Here is a 21,008-nt window from a genome sequence, read left to right as displayed (position 1 = left end):
GCAGGCTTAAGGACGGGCATAACTATACTGTCTCGCCACTGTGCAGGGGAGGCACCCGTGAGCCAAATGTGGTTGAAGACCCTGAGTATATATTGCCTCTGTGTAATGTTAAATTGTTGAATCACCTTGTTGTGGATGGAATCTGGGCCTGGGGCCACGTCATGTGAAGAGGTAAGAGCCTGCAAGAATTCTCATTAGTGAAGGGTTCATTATAGTGTTCAGATTGGTGAGTGTTGAAACAGAAAAGGGGGAGGGGGTGTTCTGTTAAGCTTTGTGTTTCTGCCAGAGACAGGTGCAGGATAGGAAAAGGACGCCGATGCTGTCGCAAAGTGTGTTGCGAGGTGTTCTGCAACGAACAATGGGTCAGGAGACAGAACACCATGGAGGATAAGGCCCTGGACAGTTGACTGTCACTGGTGATCCAGAAGGCTACAGAGCTTGGCCCAAACCCGTGACGAAGAGCCATATGTCCCCAGGGAGGAAACATTGTGCTGCCAGAATTCCTCTGCTTATTACCTTTACCTTATTAGCTACTGAGCCTTAGAACAGAGAAGCTTAAAAGTGGGGAGGTTGGTCTGTGAAGGGTGTTGTTTAAATTGTTGCAGCACTTGTCAGTGGTCCTGCACAGCGATTGCTATGGGACCTGTAGATGGGCGGGCAGCAGTGCCAGCAGCATGAAGAATGGTGGCAGAAATACCCTGCACAACCACATCAATGCAGTTTGAGAGAGATGTCGAAGTGCACAGCAGACGTATATAAAGGCCGACTGGCCCTGCAGAATGCTTAACATGGGGTCCTGCCTGCCTGGCGGTGGCAGGGGAATGACAGAATCATTGGAAAGTGGTCACTGTCACAAGGATCATCAGGGAGTGACCAATGTAGGCAAGCCAAGGGAGCAGGGGAGGAGACTGTGAGCAGTAAAGGTTCCATAAGTGAAGTGGGTAGGGAAAATCTCACTGAGGAGACACAAATCAAAGCTGTAGTAAGCTGGTCAAGTAGAAGACACCTACCCAACAAAGTGGCAACTCCCCCACAGGGTGGTGGGCATTGAAGTCTCCATGGAGGAGGTATGGGGGCGGGAGTTGCTTCATTAAGTTAGACAGTTCAACATGAGGAAGAGGCCTACCTGCAGGGAGGTAGACATTGCAAACAGTGATTGCTGCAGTCATCTGCAATCTAACTGCTATCGCTTCCAGGTCAGTATGAAGGGGGATCGACTCACTAATGATATCGGCGCGAACCAAAGTGCAGACCCCTCCAGAAGCTATCCCGGGGCCAGCACGGTTCTGACAGAATGCGCAATAACATGAAACTTTAGAGAGTGGTCATCACGAAAGTGAGTTTCTTGAAGGGCATGACAGAATGAAGAGTAGGAGGAAAAAAGGCGTTGTATTTCCAGGGAGTGGCGATAATATCCGTTGCAATTCCACTGGATTAACGTGTGGCGAGAGTCCAGGTGAGACATAAAGAAGCCGAGGGGAGATCAAGTCACGTGGTCGGTAGTCTTCGCCAATGAGGATGGGGTGACATCCAAAAAAACTGGGTCTGCTTCGGGATGAAGTGGAGGGGTAGTCGGGTAGACCTCATCATTTGACTTGTGCTGCTTCTTCTTCTCCATCGGAGGGAGGGAGTAGGCGTTATCAGTAAGGGAATAGGTGGCAGTGATGTCAGGATTGGACAGAGAGTGAATGGCTTTGGGGCCCTTGGAGCCAGGGTCTCTCCTCCTGCCCGAGTGTGCAAGCTTCCTGTCTTGAAAACGCCGGGGAGGAGTGTTCGGAGATGGAGCCCCATCCCTAGCAGGAGCCAGAGAAGAGGAAGTTTTCCCCGGCCGAGGAGGAGGAGGAGGAGGAGGAGGAGGAGGAGGAGCGATTCCAGGAGGGGAAGGGATGGGAGCTGCCCAGGGTAAGGAAATGGAAGGGGGGCAGGATGGTGGTAAGGAGGAGCGGTGAGAAGGGGAAGGTGTAACTGAGGCACAGGTAGAGGAGAGATTTACAGGGTAAAGTCTGTCAAATTTCTTCTGGGCTTCAAAGTAGCTGAGATGGTCAAGGATCTTTATTTCCTGAGTTCTTTTTTCCTTCATGTACATGAGACACTCTGGTGAGTGGGGAGAATGGAGACCAGAGCAGTTTACACAGTTAGGCAGTGGGGTGCACGGGCTCCCCACATGAAGAAGGTGGCCACAGTCACCACAGCTAGGAGTGACATTGCATCGCGAGGACATGTGGCCGAACTTGAGGCAACGGAAGCAATTACCTCGACCTTCTCTGGCAGGGTATACCCTCAAATCCCATGATGAAAGTGCCAGAGTCTAAATGATGGTCCTTAGGGCCTTTCTGGACATGCCGGGTGAAATGAATGTCATGTTGTTCTAGATTAGCCATAAGTTCATCAAACTCAAGGAGAAGGCCTCTGCAGAAAATTACATCCTGTGTCATACTGAGTGACATGTGGGGAGCAATAATCACGGGGTTGTCTCCTAAATGGTTGTGGGCACAGAGGGAGGCTGGTTGACTGGCAGAAATTGTCTTTATAAGGAGAGAGCCAGAGCTCACCTTGCTTAATGACTCAGCTTCACCGAACTTGTCCTCAGTATGTTCCACAAAGAAAAGGGGTTTGTTGGCGGCAAAAGTCTCCCTGTTGGTCCTTGTACAGACTAGGAACCATGGAAAGGGTCTCGCCCCAAGCCAGCACATCTGGCCCTCCTTCCAGGGTGTATCCAAGGAGGATAAGGCTGGAAAGGCAGAAACAGGGACTGAGACAGAACTACGTTAAGGAAGAGAGACAGCTGCAGAAGAGCAGCACACTTCATGTGCCAAATGTCTGCCCAGGTACCACCCACTCTGAACAGGGGCTCACCTTGTACACGCCACCCAGCCACAGTGATGGCCACCTGGCAGGACAGTCATTGCTGTGAATTCTGATGCTCTGAAAAGATTGGCAACCACTCCTAGGCTTACATGAGGCATTCATAGCACAGGTACCAGCAGTGTGATCCCTATGGATCAGGTGGCTCAGCCAGATGGGTACATAACAGTCCCCAAAAAAGGCACACAAATTATGAACACACTAAAGGTTACAGCCACATTGATTTGGGACTGAAAATGCATCCTGCTCATCAACTTTCTGCCAAGAAGTGCGACTATGAATTCAGTGGCCTACTGTCAGACCTTCAACCGATTATGCCCTGCCATTCAAAACAAACAGCATGGCTTGTTTCCCAAGGGCATTATGTTTCTTCATAATATGGCTTCCCAACATTCTGTTGAAGGATTTCTTCAGCAGTTTGAGTGAGGAGTTTTTGAACATCTGCCTTACAATACAAATTTTTCTTTGAGTGATTATCAACTTTATCCCAAACTGAAAGACTCTATTGGCAGAAAGTACTACTGAAATGTTAAGGAAATGAACGAGGACGTTAATGACTGGTTCAACAATTTGGTGACAAATGTGTCTGCAGAAGGCACAGGAAGGTTATTGGGTGCTACAACAAATGTTTAAAATTGATTGGCGACTATATAGAAAAATACCTGAGATAACAAAATAAGAAGTAAAATAAATTTTCTTTTATCATCTTGAATTAAAATATCTGTAAAAACAAATGTTCTTTACTTTCAGAATGACCCTTGTATATGCTGTTATTAATCAACTGTACACATCATCCTCTATGGCACTAACAAAGTTGTCCCCCATGACTTATCATGTGCACATTTCACACTATTTTTGGTACAGTTCCACTTCTGCTTATGTACTGAACAAGCACCATTTGTCCCTTGTTTGGAGATATAAATGAGGCTGTATGTTTATCTTTTATTACTTATGCTAGATTTTTCATTTCAAATTTTCAATCCTCTCTTGCATTTATTTAACTCTTTCTTGCCAAGAACTTCCTTGGCAACTTCAATAAAAGATTTTTTATACTACTCCATCCAAGATCTACATTTTCAATATTCCAAACTGACTGTGTGTATTCAGTCATTTTTGAAACATATAATTTGTACTTTCTTCCTGTAATATGTAAACTTTATTCATCTCAGGTCAGTTTTCATAGAGTTATCTGTGTAAATCATTTCAAACATGATTATTTGATTACTAAGTGTTACAGTGTTTCTACTTTTTCTTCTTTAAATTAATTTCAAACTTATAGACCACACTCTGTTGATCTACTACATCACATTCAATTATACTACAATAAGACATGCCATGATATGTGAAATACTGATATGGTGTGGCAATAATTTAGGTTGCAGTGATACCTAGGAGCCAAGTTTCTTGCTCAACTGTTGTCAACATGCTGGACAACTGACGACGAATTCTGTCACCTAAGACAGCTAGGACGCAGACTGCTGTCTGGACATCACCAAGCTCAGCATGATGTCGAAGTGCATCCACAACAATGGCTGATGGATCCAATGGCTGTGGCCGAGGCACATTGGGGACACTCAGAACAGGGTGTCCAGATGATTCTTCTGGCAGCAGCGGTCCAAGGACACCATCTGAGGTAACAAAAACAATGGGTTTTGTATAAACAAAACTGTGTTGCTGTAGCTACATTTCAGCATGACACACAATAAATAGCAAATATAACTTGATTCAATTATACAAATTCTCAAAAAGGAAGTTTTAAAGTTTAGTAGTTCTCATCTATTCAAGCAAAAACATCAAACAGATCAAGTCACTAATTCCAGAGTTGCATGTAGTTCAATACTCTATTTAGGTGCTTTTAAAACTGGTATGGAACTTTTAAGTTTAAATAAATGTCAAATGCAAAAACTAGCTTTCTGCGTAGCAAGAAAAATGATCACAGGCAAAAATGGTGTATATTAGTATTTAGTCTGAAGATACAGAAAGTGGCATGTTACAGCAAAACAGATACTAATATATAAATAATATAATTAAAAGCACAAGCAACATATTAAGAAGCTCTTGTATTACAGATGCATTTTCTATAGGTCCCACACTGTTCTATGACACGTAAACACTCCTGAACCTGGCTCATAATTTCCTTGTGTATGGGTCCATCTACAAGTACAGATCAATAGACAGTGAAGTCTGGTTTATAATGAAGAGTACGTGAAACTTCAATTGCTTTCTCTCTCATGATAAACTCTTATCTATAGCTCAGTAAGTTTTCAGAAACCAATCATGTCCAAGGCATAAGGTTCCATTATTAGAGCATGGCTAAAATAAAACTGATCTAAAAAGTTTTTTTTGGTATTTCATGACAATGTAATCTAAACAACAAAAGGTGGAGTAGTATTGCGAGATTTTGACAGATGAGATCTGCCTTAGAATGAAATTTTCACTCTGCAGTGGAGTGTGCGCTGATTTGAAACTTCCTGGAAGATCAAAACTGTGTGCCGGACCGAGACTCGAACTCAGGACCTTTGCCTTTCGCGGGCAAGTGCTCCACCAACTGAGCTACCCCGGCCCCACTCTCGCCCTGTCCTCACAATTTTACTTCTGCCAGTACCTCATCTCCTACCTTCCGAACCTCACAGAATGTCTCCTGCAAAACTTGCAGGAGTAGCACTACTGGAAGAAAGTTCACTTTCTGTGAAGTTTGGAAGTAGGAGACGAGGTAATGGCAGAAGTAAAATTGTGAGGATGGGGCGTGAGTCATGCTTGGGTAACTCAGTTGGTAGAGCACTTGCCTGCGAGAGGCAAAGGACCCGAGTTCGAGTCTCGGTCCGCACACAGTTTTAATCTGCCATGAAGTTTCAAATCACCGCACACTCCGCTACAGAGTGAAAATTTCATTCTCAAAACATCCCCTAGACTGAGGTTAAGCCATGTCTCTGCAATATCCTTTCTTCCAGTAGTGCTAGTCCTGCAAGTTTTGCAGGAGAACTTCTGTGAAGTTTGGAAGATAGAAGACGAGGTATTGGCGGAAGTAAAATTGTGAGGATGGGGCGTGAGTCGTACTTGGGTAGCTCAGTTGGTAGAGCACTTGCCTGTGAAAGGCAAAGCTCCTGAATTCAAGTCTCGGTCCGGCACACAGTTTTAATCTACCAGGAAGTTTCAAGATCTGCCTTAGTTTACCCAGTTATGTGACTTCACAGAATACTATGCACCATGAAATCCAGTTTTATTTTTGTCTCATGTAGCTTACAGCATATTGCTTAACAGCAATCTAACAATTTTCTTGGTATACGAGGGTCGTCCGCAAGTAAGTTCCATTTCTATTTCTATCTGCGGCAGCGCTATGATCGCAGTTCCGAGCAGGCACAGTAGTTACTCTGACTCAAGGAGAAGACATGTATGCCATTTTCAGATTGCTGCTGCCGATGTGTGCTTTGTAGTGCTTCTTTATAATGTCAGCCGTAATTGAAAATGCTGCCGCGTGTGAAATCAGATCTGTGATTCGTTTTCTAAATGCAAAGAAAGTTAAACCAAAGGAAATTTATCGGCAAACCTGTGAGGTTTATGGACAAAATGCTAGTAGTGATTCAATGGTTAGAAGATGAGTTAGACTGTTCAATGAAGGACGTGATCAAGTGCACAATGAAGAACAAAGTGGATGCCCGTCTGTGGTTACTAATGAACTGGTTCACAAAACTGAAGGGAAGATTAAGCACAACCATAAGTTTACACTTAGTGCCCTTGCTATGGAAGTTTCGCAAATCTCACGATCACTAATTCATGAAATTGTGACTGAAAAACTAAAATTTTGAAATATTTGTTCACGTTGGGTACCCAAAATTCTTACTGAACAACACAAAAAACAACGGATGGGCAGTGCACTTCAGTTTTTGACACGTTACAATGAAGAAAGCAATGGTTTTATTTCTCGGATAGTCACGGGGGATGAAACTTGGGTATCATACGACTCCCCTGAAACAAAACGGCAATTAATGGAATGGAGGCACACTTTATCTCCAACGAAGGTTAAGCCCAAGCAAATCTTGACACCTCAAAAAGCCATGTGCACCATTTTTTGGGACAGAAAAGGAATTTTGATGATTGATTTCTTACCATGAGGCCAAACAATCAATGCACATGGTTACTGCGAGACCATTAAGAAATTGCACAGTGAAATACAGAACAAGCGCCAAGGATTTCTGTCAAAAGGTGTTGTTTTTTTCCACAATAATGCCAGACCTCACACGGCAAATGTGACCAAACAACTCTTATGGCAGAATGAGATTTTCACTCTGCAGCGGAGTGTGCGCTGATATGAAACTTCCTGGCAGATTAAAACTGTGTGCCCGACCGAGACTCGAACTCGGGACCTTTGCCTTTCGCGGGCAAGTGCTCTACCATCTGAGCTACTGAAGCACGACTCACGCCCGGTACTCTTTCTTTCTGGAGTGCTAGTTCTGCAAGGTTCGCAGGAGAGCTTCTGTAAAGTTTGGAAGGTAGGAGACGAGATACTGGCAGAAGTAAAGCTGTGAGTACCGGGCGTGAGTCGTGCTTCGATAGCTCAGTTGGTAGAGCACTTGCCCGCGAAAGGCAAAGGTCCCGAGTTCGAGTCTCGGTCGGACACAGTTTTAATCTGCCAGGAAGTTTCAACTCTTATGGCAATTTCACTGGGATGTGTTTGATCATCCTCCGTACAGCCCAGACCTCACTCCTAGTGACTTTCATCTCTTCTTACACCTAAAATCTGTCCTTGGTGGTCAACACTTCAATGATGGTGGTGATGAGCTGAAAGAACATGTTACCACATGGTTCAATTCACAGGTGGCAACCTTCTATGAAGAAGGCATACAAAAACTTGTGCCGCGCTGTGACAAGTGCCTACAAAATTTTGGAAGCTATCTAGAAAAGTGGTTTAACAGTTATAGATTTTTGTCCAATAAATATTTTTTCTGTATCTGTACACGTTTGTTTTATATAATCAAATGGACCTTACTTTGTGGACATACTTCGTATTACAAAATTGTAGGTGATGATCTTAATAAAATATACAACTTTGGATAGTTTAGAAGAAAAATGTTCCATACCTAAATTTTCTGTTGGAGAGTGATTAGGAAATTGTTCTGGTGGAGGTGAGCGATCTTGAATTTCATGCCGGACCTGGAATGCTTCATTTGGTAGTGTCCAATCTTGCTGCCCGACCATGGTGTTGCTAGTCAACTGTTCAAAATCTAATAATGCCAGCTCACCCTCACCAAAGAAAAAGTCTCCTTGAGATGGTGTGAGAGCCGAGAAAGCAGCCCTGTAAATCAATGACAACAGAAAAAATATTTCTCACAACTGCTAGAGCTCTTTCTCAAAAGATAGACTTTTGATACAACATATACTTACTATTTTACACTGATTTTTCTAATTAGGATATAAAGAATGCCACCACAAAGTACAGGCTAATTTTGTTTGTGTGATAGGGAGACATAAGGAATACTGAGAGGAGAGTTTTCAATTAATTTTTAGATATGTTCCATTAGTACTTTCGTAACCCGGTTGTTTGAAGTAGCAGTTTCATGGTAACAATACCGTTCACACACTGGCCTAGGTATACATAAACAAACTGGAAACGAAAAGTAACCATCCTAAGTAAACATATCTTTTGGTAGTGTTTTGCCTTTGGCAATACGTCTGAAGCTTGAAAATGGTGCGGAGTGGTGCTTTAAACCTCTAATGTGTTGTGACCAAGGCAATGAATATATCAGGCTGCTCACATCTGATATACGAAACTAGTCAAATAAATCAATTAATATCCTACCTAATTCCAATCACTTGAAATGCTTTGTTGCTCCAGCAATCCATGATAAACTGCTACTAGCAGGATAGCAAGTTCTCTCATATTATCTACATAGAATTTGACAGGCACTGCATCAGGTCTAGTCATTGTTCCTCTGTTGAATGATTTTAGCTCATTTTCTACTCTGCAAGGACTTGTCTCAGTATCAGTCACTTTGGGGTCTGCACAATGACTGAAAGCACTAACCTGCTTAACAAAACAACTGCAGATGACAGAATTCACTATTTTGACCGTCACTGTGCCATATTCTGTTTTGGTGTAAATGATCACTAAGTGACTGGACACACATATGACTTGAGTCTGTATACTGACATTACATAAAAGAAAACTACTTGGGAGTTTTGTCAGAGCCATAAATAGATTTTTACTTTCAAATTCATTGTATGCTTCTCAATCTCCTACACTTTATTATTTGGTTTCAATCTTTTTTATTTGTCAAAAGGCTTTCAATTCATTTTCTCAGCTCTTGTAGCAACTTTCTATCATGGCTGTTGAACATCAGTGGCTCTTTCTATCCCTCATGTCCTTCATCGGCGCACACATGTTAAAACATTGGTACAAATCTACTGAATGTTTGTTCTATTTATTGGCCTTTAGCTTGTGTTGTACAGCCACCTTATTTATACAGCTAAATACAAGGTTGGTTGATTTCAAACAATGGAAAAATCCAGGATGGTATGTAAGAATATTATGAAAAGGAATGTTGCTACTCACCATATAATGGAGATGCTGAGTCGCCGATAGGCACAACAAAAAGACTTCACAAATAAACTATCAGCCAGCAAGGCCTTCGTAGCTTCAGTTGCCAGAGACTGCAGTCATGTGTGTGTGAGTTGGGTTTGTATGAGCGTGTGCATTTGTCTGTTTCCTATTTTAACAAAATCTTTGCTGGCCAAAAGTATATTTGTGGCAGTCTTTTTGTTGTAATTATCTGTGACTCAGCATCTTCGCTGTAGGTTGATTGATTTGTTGCATATCATTAATATTATTGATGTTTGATACATGAACTGCATTTTGTGATGTTAAATGTGAACAGATGTAGCAACAGTATAAAGCAAGGTGTTTCAAAAGATTTGATCTTCTTTACAAGAACAGTAAAGGGGCTCCATGATGTGCAATCTGCACAAAACAGGAAGAGAAAATTAGGGTTTAAGTTTTCATAGACAATGAGGTTTTTAGAGACAGTTTGCAAGCTCAGACTGGACAAGAATAGGAAGGGAAGTAGCCACTGTCCTATACAAAGAAATCATCAATCTTGAGCCGGCCAGTGTGGCCAAGCGGTTCTAGGCGCTACAGTCTGGAACTGCACGACTGCTACGGTCGCAGGTTCGAATCCTGCCTCAGGCATGGATGTGTGTGATGTCCTTAGGTTAGTTAGGTTTAAGTAGTTCTAAGGGACTGATGACCTCAGAAGTTAAGTCCCATAGTGCTCAGAACCATTTGAGCCATCAATCTTGCTTTAGGGAAACCACTGAAAAATCTGGGTGGCTAAACAGATATTTGTACTCTGCCCTCTCTAAACACAAGCCCAATACTTTAACTACTGTATGTAACCCAAAAAGATTCCTTTACTGATACATTAATCCCAACTTTCTATCTTCATCCAGCAGCTTACAAACACACAGCATTCCAAAACATGATCCACTGTCTCCTTTCCATCCCCATGTCCAAAGAAGTCTATGAATTAAAATCTGACATTGTTGGTAACATTTTCAATTAAAAAGGCGAAAAAATACACCAGATCCTTGTTGTAACAAAAGAACAATTTCTCTGAGTCATCAGTCTTCTGACTGGTTTGACACAGCCTGTCATGATTCCTCTCCTATGCCAACCTTTTCATGTCAGAGTAGAACTTGCACCCTATGTCCTCAATTATTTGCCGCATGTATTCCAATCTCTGTCTTCCTCTTAAGGTTTTACCCTCTACAGCTCCCTCTAGTACCATGTACATTATCTCCTGATGGCTTCACAGATACCCTATTAACCTGTCCCTTCTTCTTGTCAGTGTTTTCCACATGTTCCTTTCCTCGCCAATTCTGCGGAGAACCTCCTCATTCCTTACCTTATCAGTCCACCTAATTTTCAACATTCTTCTGTAGCACCAATCTGAAAGGCTTCGATTCTTTTCTGTTCTGGTTTTCCCACAGTCCATGTCCCATTATCATACAATGCTGTGCTCAAAATATTGTCTCAGAATTTTCTTCCTTAAATAAAGACCTACGTTTGATACTAGTAGACTTTTCTTGGTCAGGAATGCCTCTGCTACCAGTTATAGTCTGCTTTTCACGTCCTCCTTGCTCCATTCGACATGGGTTATCTTGCTGCCTAAGTCGGACACTTCCTTAACTTCCTCTACTTCGTGATCGCCAGTTGTAATGTGAAGTTTCTCATTGTTCTCATTTCTACTACTTCTCATTGCCTTGGTCTTTCTTTGATTTACTCACAATCCAATTCTGTACTCATTAGACTGTTCATTCCACTCAATACATCTTACAATTCTTCTTCATTTTCACTGTGGATAGTAATGTCATGAGTGAATCTTGTCACTGATATCCTTTCACCCTGAATTTTAATTCCACTTCTATTGTTTCCCTGATTGCTTCTTTGATGTACAGTTTGAACAGTACTGGTGAATGACTGCATCCCTGCCTTACACCCTTTTTAATCTGAGCGCTTTGTTCTTTGTCTTCCAGTCTTATTTTCCCTCTTGGTTCTTGTACATATCGTATGTTACCTGCATTTCCTACAACTTACTCCTATTTTTCTCAGATTTTTGAACACCTTGCACCATTATACATTGTCAAAAGCTTTTTCCAAGTTGACAAATCCTATGAACGCGTCATGATTTTTCTTCAGTCTTGCTTCTACTATCAACAGCAATGTCAGAACTGCCTCTCTGGTGTCTTTACCTTTCCTAAAGCCAAACTGATCATCAACTAACATATCCTCAGTTTTCTTTTCCATTCTTGTGTACATTATAATTGTCAGAAACTTGGATGCATGGGCTGTTAAGCTGATTGCTTGATAATTCTCGCACTTGTCAGCTCTTGCAATCTTTGGAACTGTGTGGATGATATTTTTTCCAAACATCAGATGGAACATCACCAGTCTTGTACATTCTACACACCAATGTGAATAGTTGTTTTGTTGCCATTTCCCCCCAGTGATTTTACATATTCTGATGGAATCCTTTCTGCCTTATTTGATCTTGAGTCTACCAAAGTTCTTTAAAATTTTGATTCTAATTCCAGATCTCCTATCTCTTCCCTGTTGACTCCTGTTTCTTCTTCTATCACATAATCAGACAAGTATTCCACTTTGTAGAGGCCTTCCATATACTCCATCCAACTATCCGCTAGCTCCTCTGAATTTAACAGTGGAATTCCCATTGAACTCTTAATGTTACCACCCTTGCTTTTAATTTCACTGAAGGTTGTTTTAACTTTCCTATATGCTGAATCCATCCCTCCAACAATCATTTCTTTATCAATGTCTTCATATTTTTCATGCACCCGTTTTGCATTAGCTCTCCTGCACTTCCTATTTATTTCATTCCTTAGTGACTTGTATTTTTGAATTTCTCTGAACATTTTTGTACTTCCTTCTTTGGTCAATCAGTTGTAGTATTTCATTTATTATCCAAGGTTTCTTTGCAGTTGCCTTCCTTGTACCTAAGGTTTCTTTGCTGTTGCCTTCTTTGTACCTATGATTTTGTTGCCAAGTTTTGTGTTTGCCCTCTTTAGAGATGTCCATTCCTCTTCAATTGTAGTGCCTACTACGCTACTCATCATCACAGTGACTACAGTCTCAGAGAATGGCTCTGAGCACTATGGGACTTAACATCTATGGTCATCAGTCCCCTAGAACTTAGAACTACTTAAACCTAACTAACCTAAGGACATCACACAACACCCAACCATCACGAGGCAGTGAAAATCCCTGACCCCGCCGGGAATCGAACCCGGGAACCAGGGCGTGGAAAGCGAGAACGCTACCGCACGACCACGAGCTGCGGGCTATAGTCTCAGAGAATTTCGTTTCTTAGTACTGTTGTATCCAACTTCTTTGGGTACTGATTCTTCTTGACTAGTATCTTCAACTTCAGCCTACTCATCATCATTACTAAATTGTGATCTGAGTCTATATCTGCTCCTGGGTAAGCCTTACAATCCAATATCTGATTTTGGAATCTCACCTGACCATAATGTAAAGTAACTGAAATCTTTCTGTATCTTCTGGCCATTTCCAAGTATACGTCCTTCGCCTGTGATTCTTGAACACAGCATTCACTATTACTAACTGATATTTACTGCAGAACTCAATTAGTCTTTCACCTCTCTCATTTCTACTACCAAGTCCATACTGTCCAGTAACTCTTTCTTCAACTCCCTCCCCTAAAATCGCATTCCAATCCTCCATGACTATTATATTTTCATCTCTACTTACGGACTGAATTAGCTGTTCAACATCCTCATATACTTTCTTTATTTCTTCATCATCTGCATGCGGTGTCGGCCTATATACCAGAACTATTGCTATCAGTATTGATTTGCTGCTGATTCTGATGAGAATAACTCTATCAATGAACCGTTCACAGTAACTCTCTCTCTGTTCTACCTTCCTATTCATAATGAATCCTATTCCTGTAATACAATTTTCTGCAGCTGCTGATATTACTCTGTACTCCTCTGACTGTAAATCCTTGTCTTCCTTCTATTCCACTTCACTGACCTGCACTATATCTAGACTGAGTCCTAGCATTTTCCTACCAAGTTCAAATTTCTGACATTCCATGCCCCAACTTGTAGGACATTATCCTTTTGTTGGTTATTCAATCTTTTTCTCATGGTCACCTCCCCCTTGGCAGTCTCCTCCTGGAGATCCAGACGGGGGACTATTACGGACTCTTTTGCCAACGGACCATGGTACACAAAACATGTCAGAACACTGTTGCAGTAGCAACGAAAAAAGCATGCCAAATTCAGAAAAACGCAAAATTCCCAAGACTGGCTAAGTTTCACGGAAGCTCAAAATTTAATGCCGACATCAATGCGAGATGCTGTTAATAGTTTCCACAATGAAATATTGTCTCAAAATATGGTAGAAAACCCAAAGAGTTCTGGTCGTATGTAAACTACACCAGTGGCAAAAAACAGTCAATACCATCACTGCGCGATAGCGATGGAAATGTTACCGATGATGGTGCCACTAAAGCGGAGTTACTAAATACAGTTTTCCATAATTCCTTCACGAAAGAAGATGAAGTAAATACTCTGAATTCGAAACCAGGGACATAAAAGTAGGTATCTTAAATGTTGCAAAACAACTCAAATCACCTAAGAAAGGCAAGTCTTCCGGTCCAGATGGTATACCAGCCAGGTTCCTTTCAGAGTATGCACACACAATAACACCTTTCTTAGCAATCACATACATCCGCTCACTTGACGAAAGGTCTGTTCCTAAAGACTGGGAAGTAGCACAGGTCACACCAATATTAAAGGAAGGAAATAGGAGTAATCCATTGAATTACAGACTCACAGACCCATATCACTGAGCTCAATTTGCAGTAGGATTTTGGAGCATATACTGTACTCGAACATTATGAATCACCTTGAAGAAAATGACTTACTGATACATAACCAACACAGATTCAGAAAATATCATTCTTGTGCAACACAGCTAGCTCTTTATTCCCATGAAGTAATGAGTTCTGTCGACAAGGGATCTCAGATCAATTCCATATTCCTAGATTTCCAGAAGGCTTTTGTGACCATTCCTCACAAGTGACTATTAATCAAATTGCATGCATATGGAGTATTGTCTCAGTTGTGTGACTGGATTCGTGATTTCCTCTCAGAGAGGTCACAGTTAGTAGTGAGTGATAGATGGTAAATCATTGAGTAGAACAGAAGTGATATCTGGCATTCCGCAAGGTAGTGTCATAGGCCCTCTGCTGTTCCTGATTTATATAAATGATCTAGGTGATAATCTGAGCAGCTCCCTTAGATTGTTTGCAGATGACGCTGTAATTTACTGTCTAGTAAAATCATCAGACAATCAATTCCAATTACAAAATGATCTAGAGATAATTTTGGTATGGTGCAAAAAGTGGCAATTAGCACTAAACAAAGATAAGTGCGAGGTCATCCACATGGGTACTAAAAGAAATCCGATAAATTTAGGGTATACGATAAATCGCACAAATCTAAGGGCTGTCAATTCGACTAAATACCTAGGAATTACAATTACGAGCAACTTACATTGGAAAGACTACAGAGATAATATTGTGGGGAAGGCGAAACAAAGACTGCGCTTTGTTGGCAGAACACTTAGAAGATGTGACAAACACACTAAAGAGACAGCCTACATTACACTTGTCCGTCCTCTGCTGGAATTTTGCTGCATTGTATGAGATCCTTACCAGGTAGGATTGATGGAGGACATCAAAAAAGTGCAAAGAAGGGTAGCTGCTTTTGTGTTAAAGAGCAATAGGGGTGAGAGTGTCACTGGTATGATACGCGAGTTGGGGTGGCAGTCACTGAAACAAAGGCAGCTTTCTTTGCAGCGAGACCTATTTAGGAAATTTCAATCACTAACTTTCTCTTCTGAATGCAAAAATATTTTGTTAACACCCACCTACATAGGGAGAAATGATCATCATAATAAAATAAGAGAAATCAGAGCTTGAACAGAAAGATTTAGGTGTTCCTTTTTCCCATGTGCCATTCGGGAGTGGAATGGTAGAGAAGTGGTATGAAAATGGTTTGATGAACCCTCTGCCAGGCACTTAAGTGCAAATTTTAGAGTAACCACGTATATGTAGACGTAAATGTTTCACCTGTGGATACACATTGCATCTTTAATGCAGTGATTTCTATTACCTTCTGCACTCTCAAGTCATTGATCATTGCTGATTCTTCTGCCTTGGGGGCAGTTTCCCAGCCCAAGGGGAAGACAGTACCCTGAACGTCATTGATCATTGCTGATTCTTCTGCCTTTATGTCTGTTGCTCCACCATCTTTGACAAGACTATGGGGCGAATGAGGGTGGAATTCTTACACCGGAAGTCTTTGGCCCCCATTCCTGATGATTTTTATTCAAAATTTAAGTAGTGGGCAACCCAGGACTGAGGACGTTCTGATTATGAATCGAAGATGCTATCTCTGCACCACAGGTGCGGTTTCCATTTAATAGGTAAAAGTTTATAACAAGGCAAGTAATATTTTAAAGTCATAGGATTTCTCCATGTTTTATTTTTTATATCCCACAGACATTAGATAGATTTTTTCAATTCAAAGAATAAACAACTTACCACCGTGAAAAGTGTGGTTAATAAGCTAATAGTGTCAATAGATCATATGCAAATAAAGTTTTATGAATTAAAGAAAAAATGTTGCTTAGTTTATCTATAGGTTTTGTTTTTATGTCTTATTGTCTGTTACTATTCTTGTTACAAGTCCGCTACAATAGCTCTAAAATAGTGCAGACTGTACACTTTAATATGCACCTTCTCTGACTGATGAATGTTGGTTGACTTCGTGCCACTCCAGAATGTTTACACTCTTTGACAACCTTAGCTACATAACACTACTGTGTGCTGTAGCAATAAGTAGCCATTATGGATCTAGTAACTATTCATGTGTGGTGTCATGCGTACAGACTGTTAATAATATTTACCAAAATGAGTGAAGAAACTGTAACTGGACCTTTTAGTGACTTAGCATCAACTTTCATGTTACTTCTACAATATAACAATTTTTTAAATGTTTGTTTCTTTTTTAAGCTATAAGGTGGCTACTATGGAAGAAGGAGGCAGGGATTGTCTCAGCAGCCTTCCAACATCCTCTGCTGAGAGACCACGTTAAAATGGGTGATCCGTATTTGTGTCTGAAATCCTTACTTAGGTTTTTGTTTCACGTTACATATCCTGGCATTGCAATTCTTTTGACTAGGTGGCCAGCAGCTTCATCACATGATACTTCACCCACGTAAAGAGGACAAGTACATCTTCTCTCATCGATATCAGCACTTCAGTCATCCCATAAGTAATAGGATTTTCCACCACATTGATGTCTAAGTTTTTCACAATTGTTAGAGCAGATGGTGAATCACTGACAATAACTGGTGGTGCTGTTATCATTTATGAATATAAATATGGTCATGATGCCTACCTGTGTTGATAATTTGAATATATCAGTCCTCTTAAAACTAGTAACGCAGAAAACACTTTCAACAGTCAGCAGTTTTAGGGCCATTAGTGTAGATATTGATTGTTTTGAGATGCTGTCTTGAAAAACCATGCCTAAGTATTATTTAATAAGAGAGCATCATACGGAAAAGGAGCATCGGTTATTATCTTTAACCTGAAAGAATTTTAGCAGGTATCATACTCCAAAATGGTTTAATCAAGGTAGCCTCAAAATTTTCCTGGAATTGCTGTGAATACTTAAGTACATGTGTACTAATGAAAGAAAGAAGAATCCCAGTTAAGTATTTTAATGTCAAATTTGAACCACTGTGTTAGAGACAGTTTGATTCAGTTTCAGCTGTTATCAAAAGAGCTTAGGTCAGTTGCAGGTTCACACGATTCATTGAACAGTACATTAAGCGCAGTGGAGAATACTGCTCCTGCGAAGTCACTCTGTGCTTCTTATTGACACTTGTTAATTTTGTAAAGGCAGCTGTCCGTGCCAGACCTATAACAATCATTTCCGTAATCCATGACTATGTAAAGTATTACAACCGTGTGGATCCGCACCGAGATCACATCATAGCGCTCACTATGTTGATAGGTGCAGCACATTTCTGAGTAACATAATCTTATATGCAACTTCCAGGTTAATTTTACATTGATGAGGAATTCATGATATTTTCACCCATCTTCAGAGTAAAGTTGTATAAGGCCCAATGCAGTTACCTCAGATAGAGGTCTAGAGAACGTTGGTGCAGGTGACTCCGCTGTGGATGCTTCCAAACCTTTTTTTGTAAGTCATTGATTGCAAAACAATGCAGTAGTTAATTGTATCTGGCTACCTTCTAGTGCTATATTTTCCGTGTAGAAACATACACTGCTGGCCACTGTAAATGCAACACCAAGAAAGAAAAGAGGTAGCACAACAAAATTTATTTTGTAGATAACATGTTGACCAAGTATCAAATGATTACGTTTACAGACGTCTTTGACATGTGGTTCCTGCCAGAATCAGTAGCCAGAGTAGCCGCCATTGTTGGAGATCACCGCTGCCACACGTCTCGGCATTGAGTCAAAGAGACGTTGGATGTGTTCCCGGGGTACAGCAGCCTAAGCAGCTTCCACACGTTGCCAAAGATCATCTGGTGTGGCAGCTGGGGATGTAATCTGGGTCACTCGTTGAGCAGCCATGGACCACATGTTTTCTATCGGCGAAAGATCCGGAGAGCGAGCCGGCCCGGGAAGCACTTCAATCTGGTTATTGACGAAGAACCTTTGGACAATGCGTGCCACGTGTGGTCGCGCATTATCCTGTTGAAATACGGCTGTGGCCGAGCCCTGAAGGTAAGGAAGGACAACTGGCTCCAGCACCTCAGATATGTAGTGCCGGCTATTTAAAGTACCGGCAATGCGTACTAGAGGCGTGCGAGAGTAATATCCAATACCGCCCCATACCATAATACCCAGTGCAAGACCAGTGTGGCGGTGCATAATGCAGCTGTCCAGCATCCTCTCTCCACGGTGTCTCCACACTCGAATCCGACCATCGTGGTGCTGCAGACAGAAGCGTGCCTCGTCAGTAAAGACAACGTCATTCCATTCTGCCGTCCACATCCGTCTGTCATCACACCATTGGCGACGGAGATGTCTGTGGTTCTGCGTCAATGGTAGACGAAGCAATGGACGTCTTGCGGACAGACCACTCTTCTGTAAACGGCGTCGAATGGTACGCGCAGACACTGGATGATGCGTTACAGACGCAATGTGCTGTGCTATGGTTCGGGATGTCACTGAGCGATCCGTCACTGCCATGCGCACAATTTGCCGATCAGCACATGCAGTGGTGCACCGAGGTGAATGCGATCCACCACGTCGGTCCGTCGTACCCTCCTGCATCCAACGGTCACATATTCGCATTACAGTTGTTTGGTTTCGTCCAACACGACTAGCGATTTCTCTGTATGATAATCCACAATCTCGGTAAGCCACTATCCTTCCTCTGTCGAACTCGGATACTTGATCAAACGATGTTCGCTGTTGTCTACGAGGCATAACTGATCGTCTTGTGAAACAACCACAAGGTAAACACACGTGCCAAACGTACACTCGTCGAAATCGCCAAGCCTTAAATGGCGCTATGAGGTGGCGCCACAGGTGCACGTGATGTGCGTCTGCGCTGAAATTCTAATCTGTTGCATATCTCATCGCTGCAAACCTATGGGGTAAATTTCACTTGATTTGGATGCTTCCTTCAGGGTGTTGCGTTTACGGTGGCCAACAGTGTACAATGTCTACATACTGCAGATCAATGGATGCCTAATTTTATCCTCTGATGCTCTGCCTATGTATACATATTTAATATTAACTGCTCTGATAATCTGTCATATGTTCATGGCTGCCCATGGTAAGGATAAATATTGTCCTACCTTTCTTAACCTTCCTTTCAACACCTGCAGACATTGATGCTATACCAATCTTTCACCAATGATTCCCTCATTTACTTTAGCTGAATGAGAAATTTCAGTTGTTTAATGATATTTAGATTATATTCAGTGTTAATAATACAAATTTATACAATTCCAATGTTGTTTTAATGCTAATTTCTAGTAAAATGTTGACAACTTTACTACATTTCTGATAAGATTATCCACAGCCCATTGCTCTACCAAGAGAGAGCATACACTATCTGGTCAAAACCTATTAGTGGACATTAATATGGTATGTGTCAATACTTTGCATTTATGACAGTTTAAACTCTGCTGGGAACACTTTCAAAGAGGTGTCTGAATGTCTACAGAAGAACAGCAGCCAATTTCTCCTGGAGAGCTGAAATAAGGACACTGGGGTCTGGAACAAAGTCATCCAGAAGGTCGTCCACTGGGTTCACATCAGGACCCTGGGCAGACGAGCCCATTTAAAGAAAGTTATTGTGAATAAACAGTTACCTCACAGATGCTGCTTCATAACAGGGTACTACGTCATGCATATACAAACATTTATCATTCCCAAAGTGTTCCTTATTGTATGCAACACGTAATGCTGAAATAGGTGTCCATACCATTATGCATTTGGCATTTTATTAAGTGAAACATGGGGACCACACACTAACCACGAAAAGCACTTGCATTCCATAACACCACCTCCTCCGTACTTCACTATTGACACTACATATGGTCACAATTAATTTTCCCCATGTATCCACTAAGCTCAAATGCTTCCATCGGATTGCCACAGAGTATAACATGATTCATCACTACGAGTAACTTGTTTCCAGTTATCCACTATTCAGTGTGCCACTGTTTATACCATCTCAAGCATTGCTTAATACTGACTACAGAAATGTGTGGCTTATGAAAAGCTGCTTGATCACTGTACCTCATAATTTTTAACTCCCTTCATGCAGTCATTGTGCTAGCTGGAATGCTGGTAGTACTTTGGAATTCATTAGTGAGTCCGCTGATTTCATGTGAGATTTTACAACTACCTTCCACAATGCTCGGTGGCCCATGTCCATCAGTACATGAGGCCTACCTAGACTTGGTTTAGCAGTGGTTGTTTCTTCATGTTTTCACTTCATAATCACATCACCAATGGTCAACTGCACCGAAAGTGATTAAAAATCAAACAACTGACGGTCCCGTGATCACAATTAAAGCTTAATCATGATTAAGTTGCCCTGCACTGCACCAACATTAAATGGGTTTAGCTAACCGGGAATTTGACCGTAGTTAACTCTGTGTGTTACAAAGGAAAGCACCCACTATACATGCAAAGATAATGATAATTGTTGTTTGTGGTACTATGTGCACTTTTCATTTTGTCGTCATAAAATGGGTATCATTATGCGCTATGGAGAACAAGAAAAGAAGGCCTAATTTCTCAAAATTTGAAATGATATCATTTTAGAGTTGGTTGGGTGCAAAGTGAAAATTTTAGAACAGAAAAAAACAAAAAAGCTGGTATAGTGTTAAGAAGATTCAGGACTTGTCAAAGGCTTGAACAGCGAATAATACTGTACAATGATGTGAGATATATACTAGCAGAACTTATTCATTAACTCAACTGAAACTTTATCCCATTTTTTGTTTTAAATTGAACACAGTTAAATGTCTAATG

At 41.4% G+C, this 21,008-nt stretch overlaps 1 protein-coding gene and 1 non-coding gene across 4 annotated transcripts in view; one reads left to right on the top strand and one right to left on the bottom strand.

Moving 5' to 3' along the window:
- LOC126475503 (GATOR complex protein WDR24) overlaps positions 1-21,008 on the bottom strand; it is a 122,177-nt gene that overhangs the window by 7,168 nt on the left and 94,001 nt on the right. For all 3 annotated transcript variants that reach the window (XM_050103412.1, XM_050103411.1, XM_050103410.1), the window contains 2 exons: positions 7,944-8,158; positions 4,254-4,493 (listed from right to left, as the gene is read on the bottom strand). In XM_050103412.1, coding sequence (XP_049959369.1) covers positions 4,254-4,493; positions 7,944-8,158 — 455 coding nt within the window. The remainder of the gene's footprint in view (positions 1-4,253; positions 4,494-7,943; positions 8,159-21,008) is intronic.
- Positions 7,410-7,484, top strand: Trnas-cga (transfer RNA serine (anticodon CGA)). The gene has a single exon. It is a non-coding gene; the product is annotated as a tRNA-Ser (tRNA).

Source organism: Schistocerca serialis, chromosome 4 (assembly GCF_023864345.2).
Source record: "Schistocerca serialis cubense isolate TAMUIC-IGC-003099 chromosome 4, iqSchSeri2.2, whole genome shotgun sequence".
NCBI lineage: Eukaryota > Metazoa > Arthropoda > Insecta > Orthoptera > Acrididae > Schistocerca > Schistocerca serialis.
Note: the sequence above shows the minus strand (reverse complement) of the source record. Positions and strands in the feature narration are given on the sequence as shown.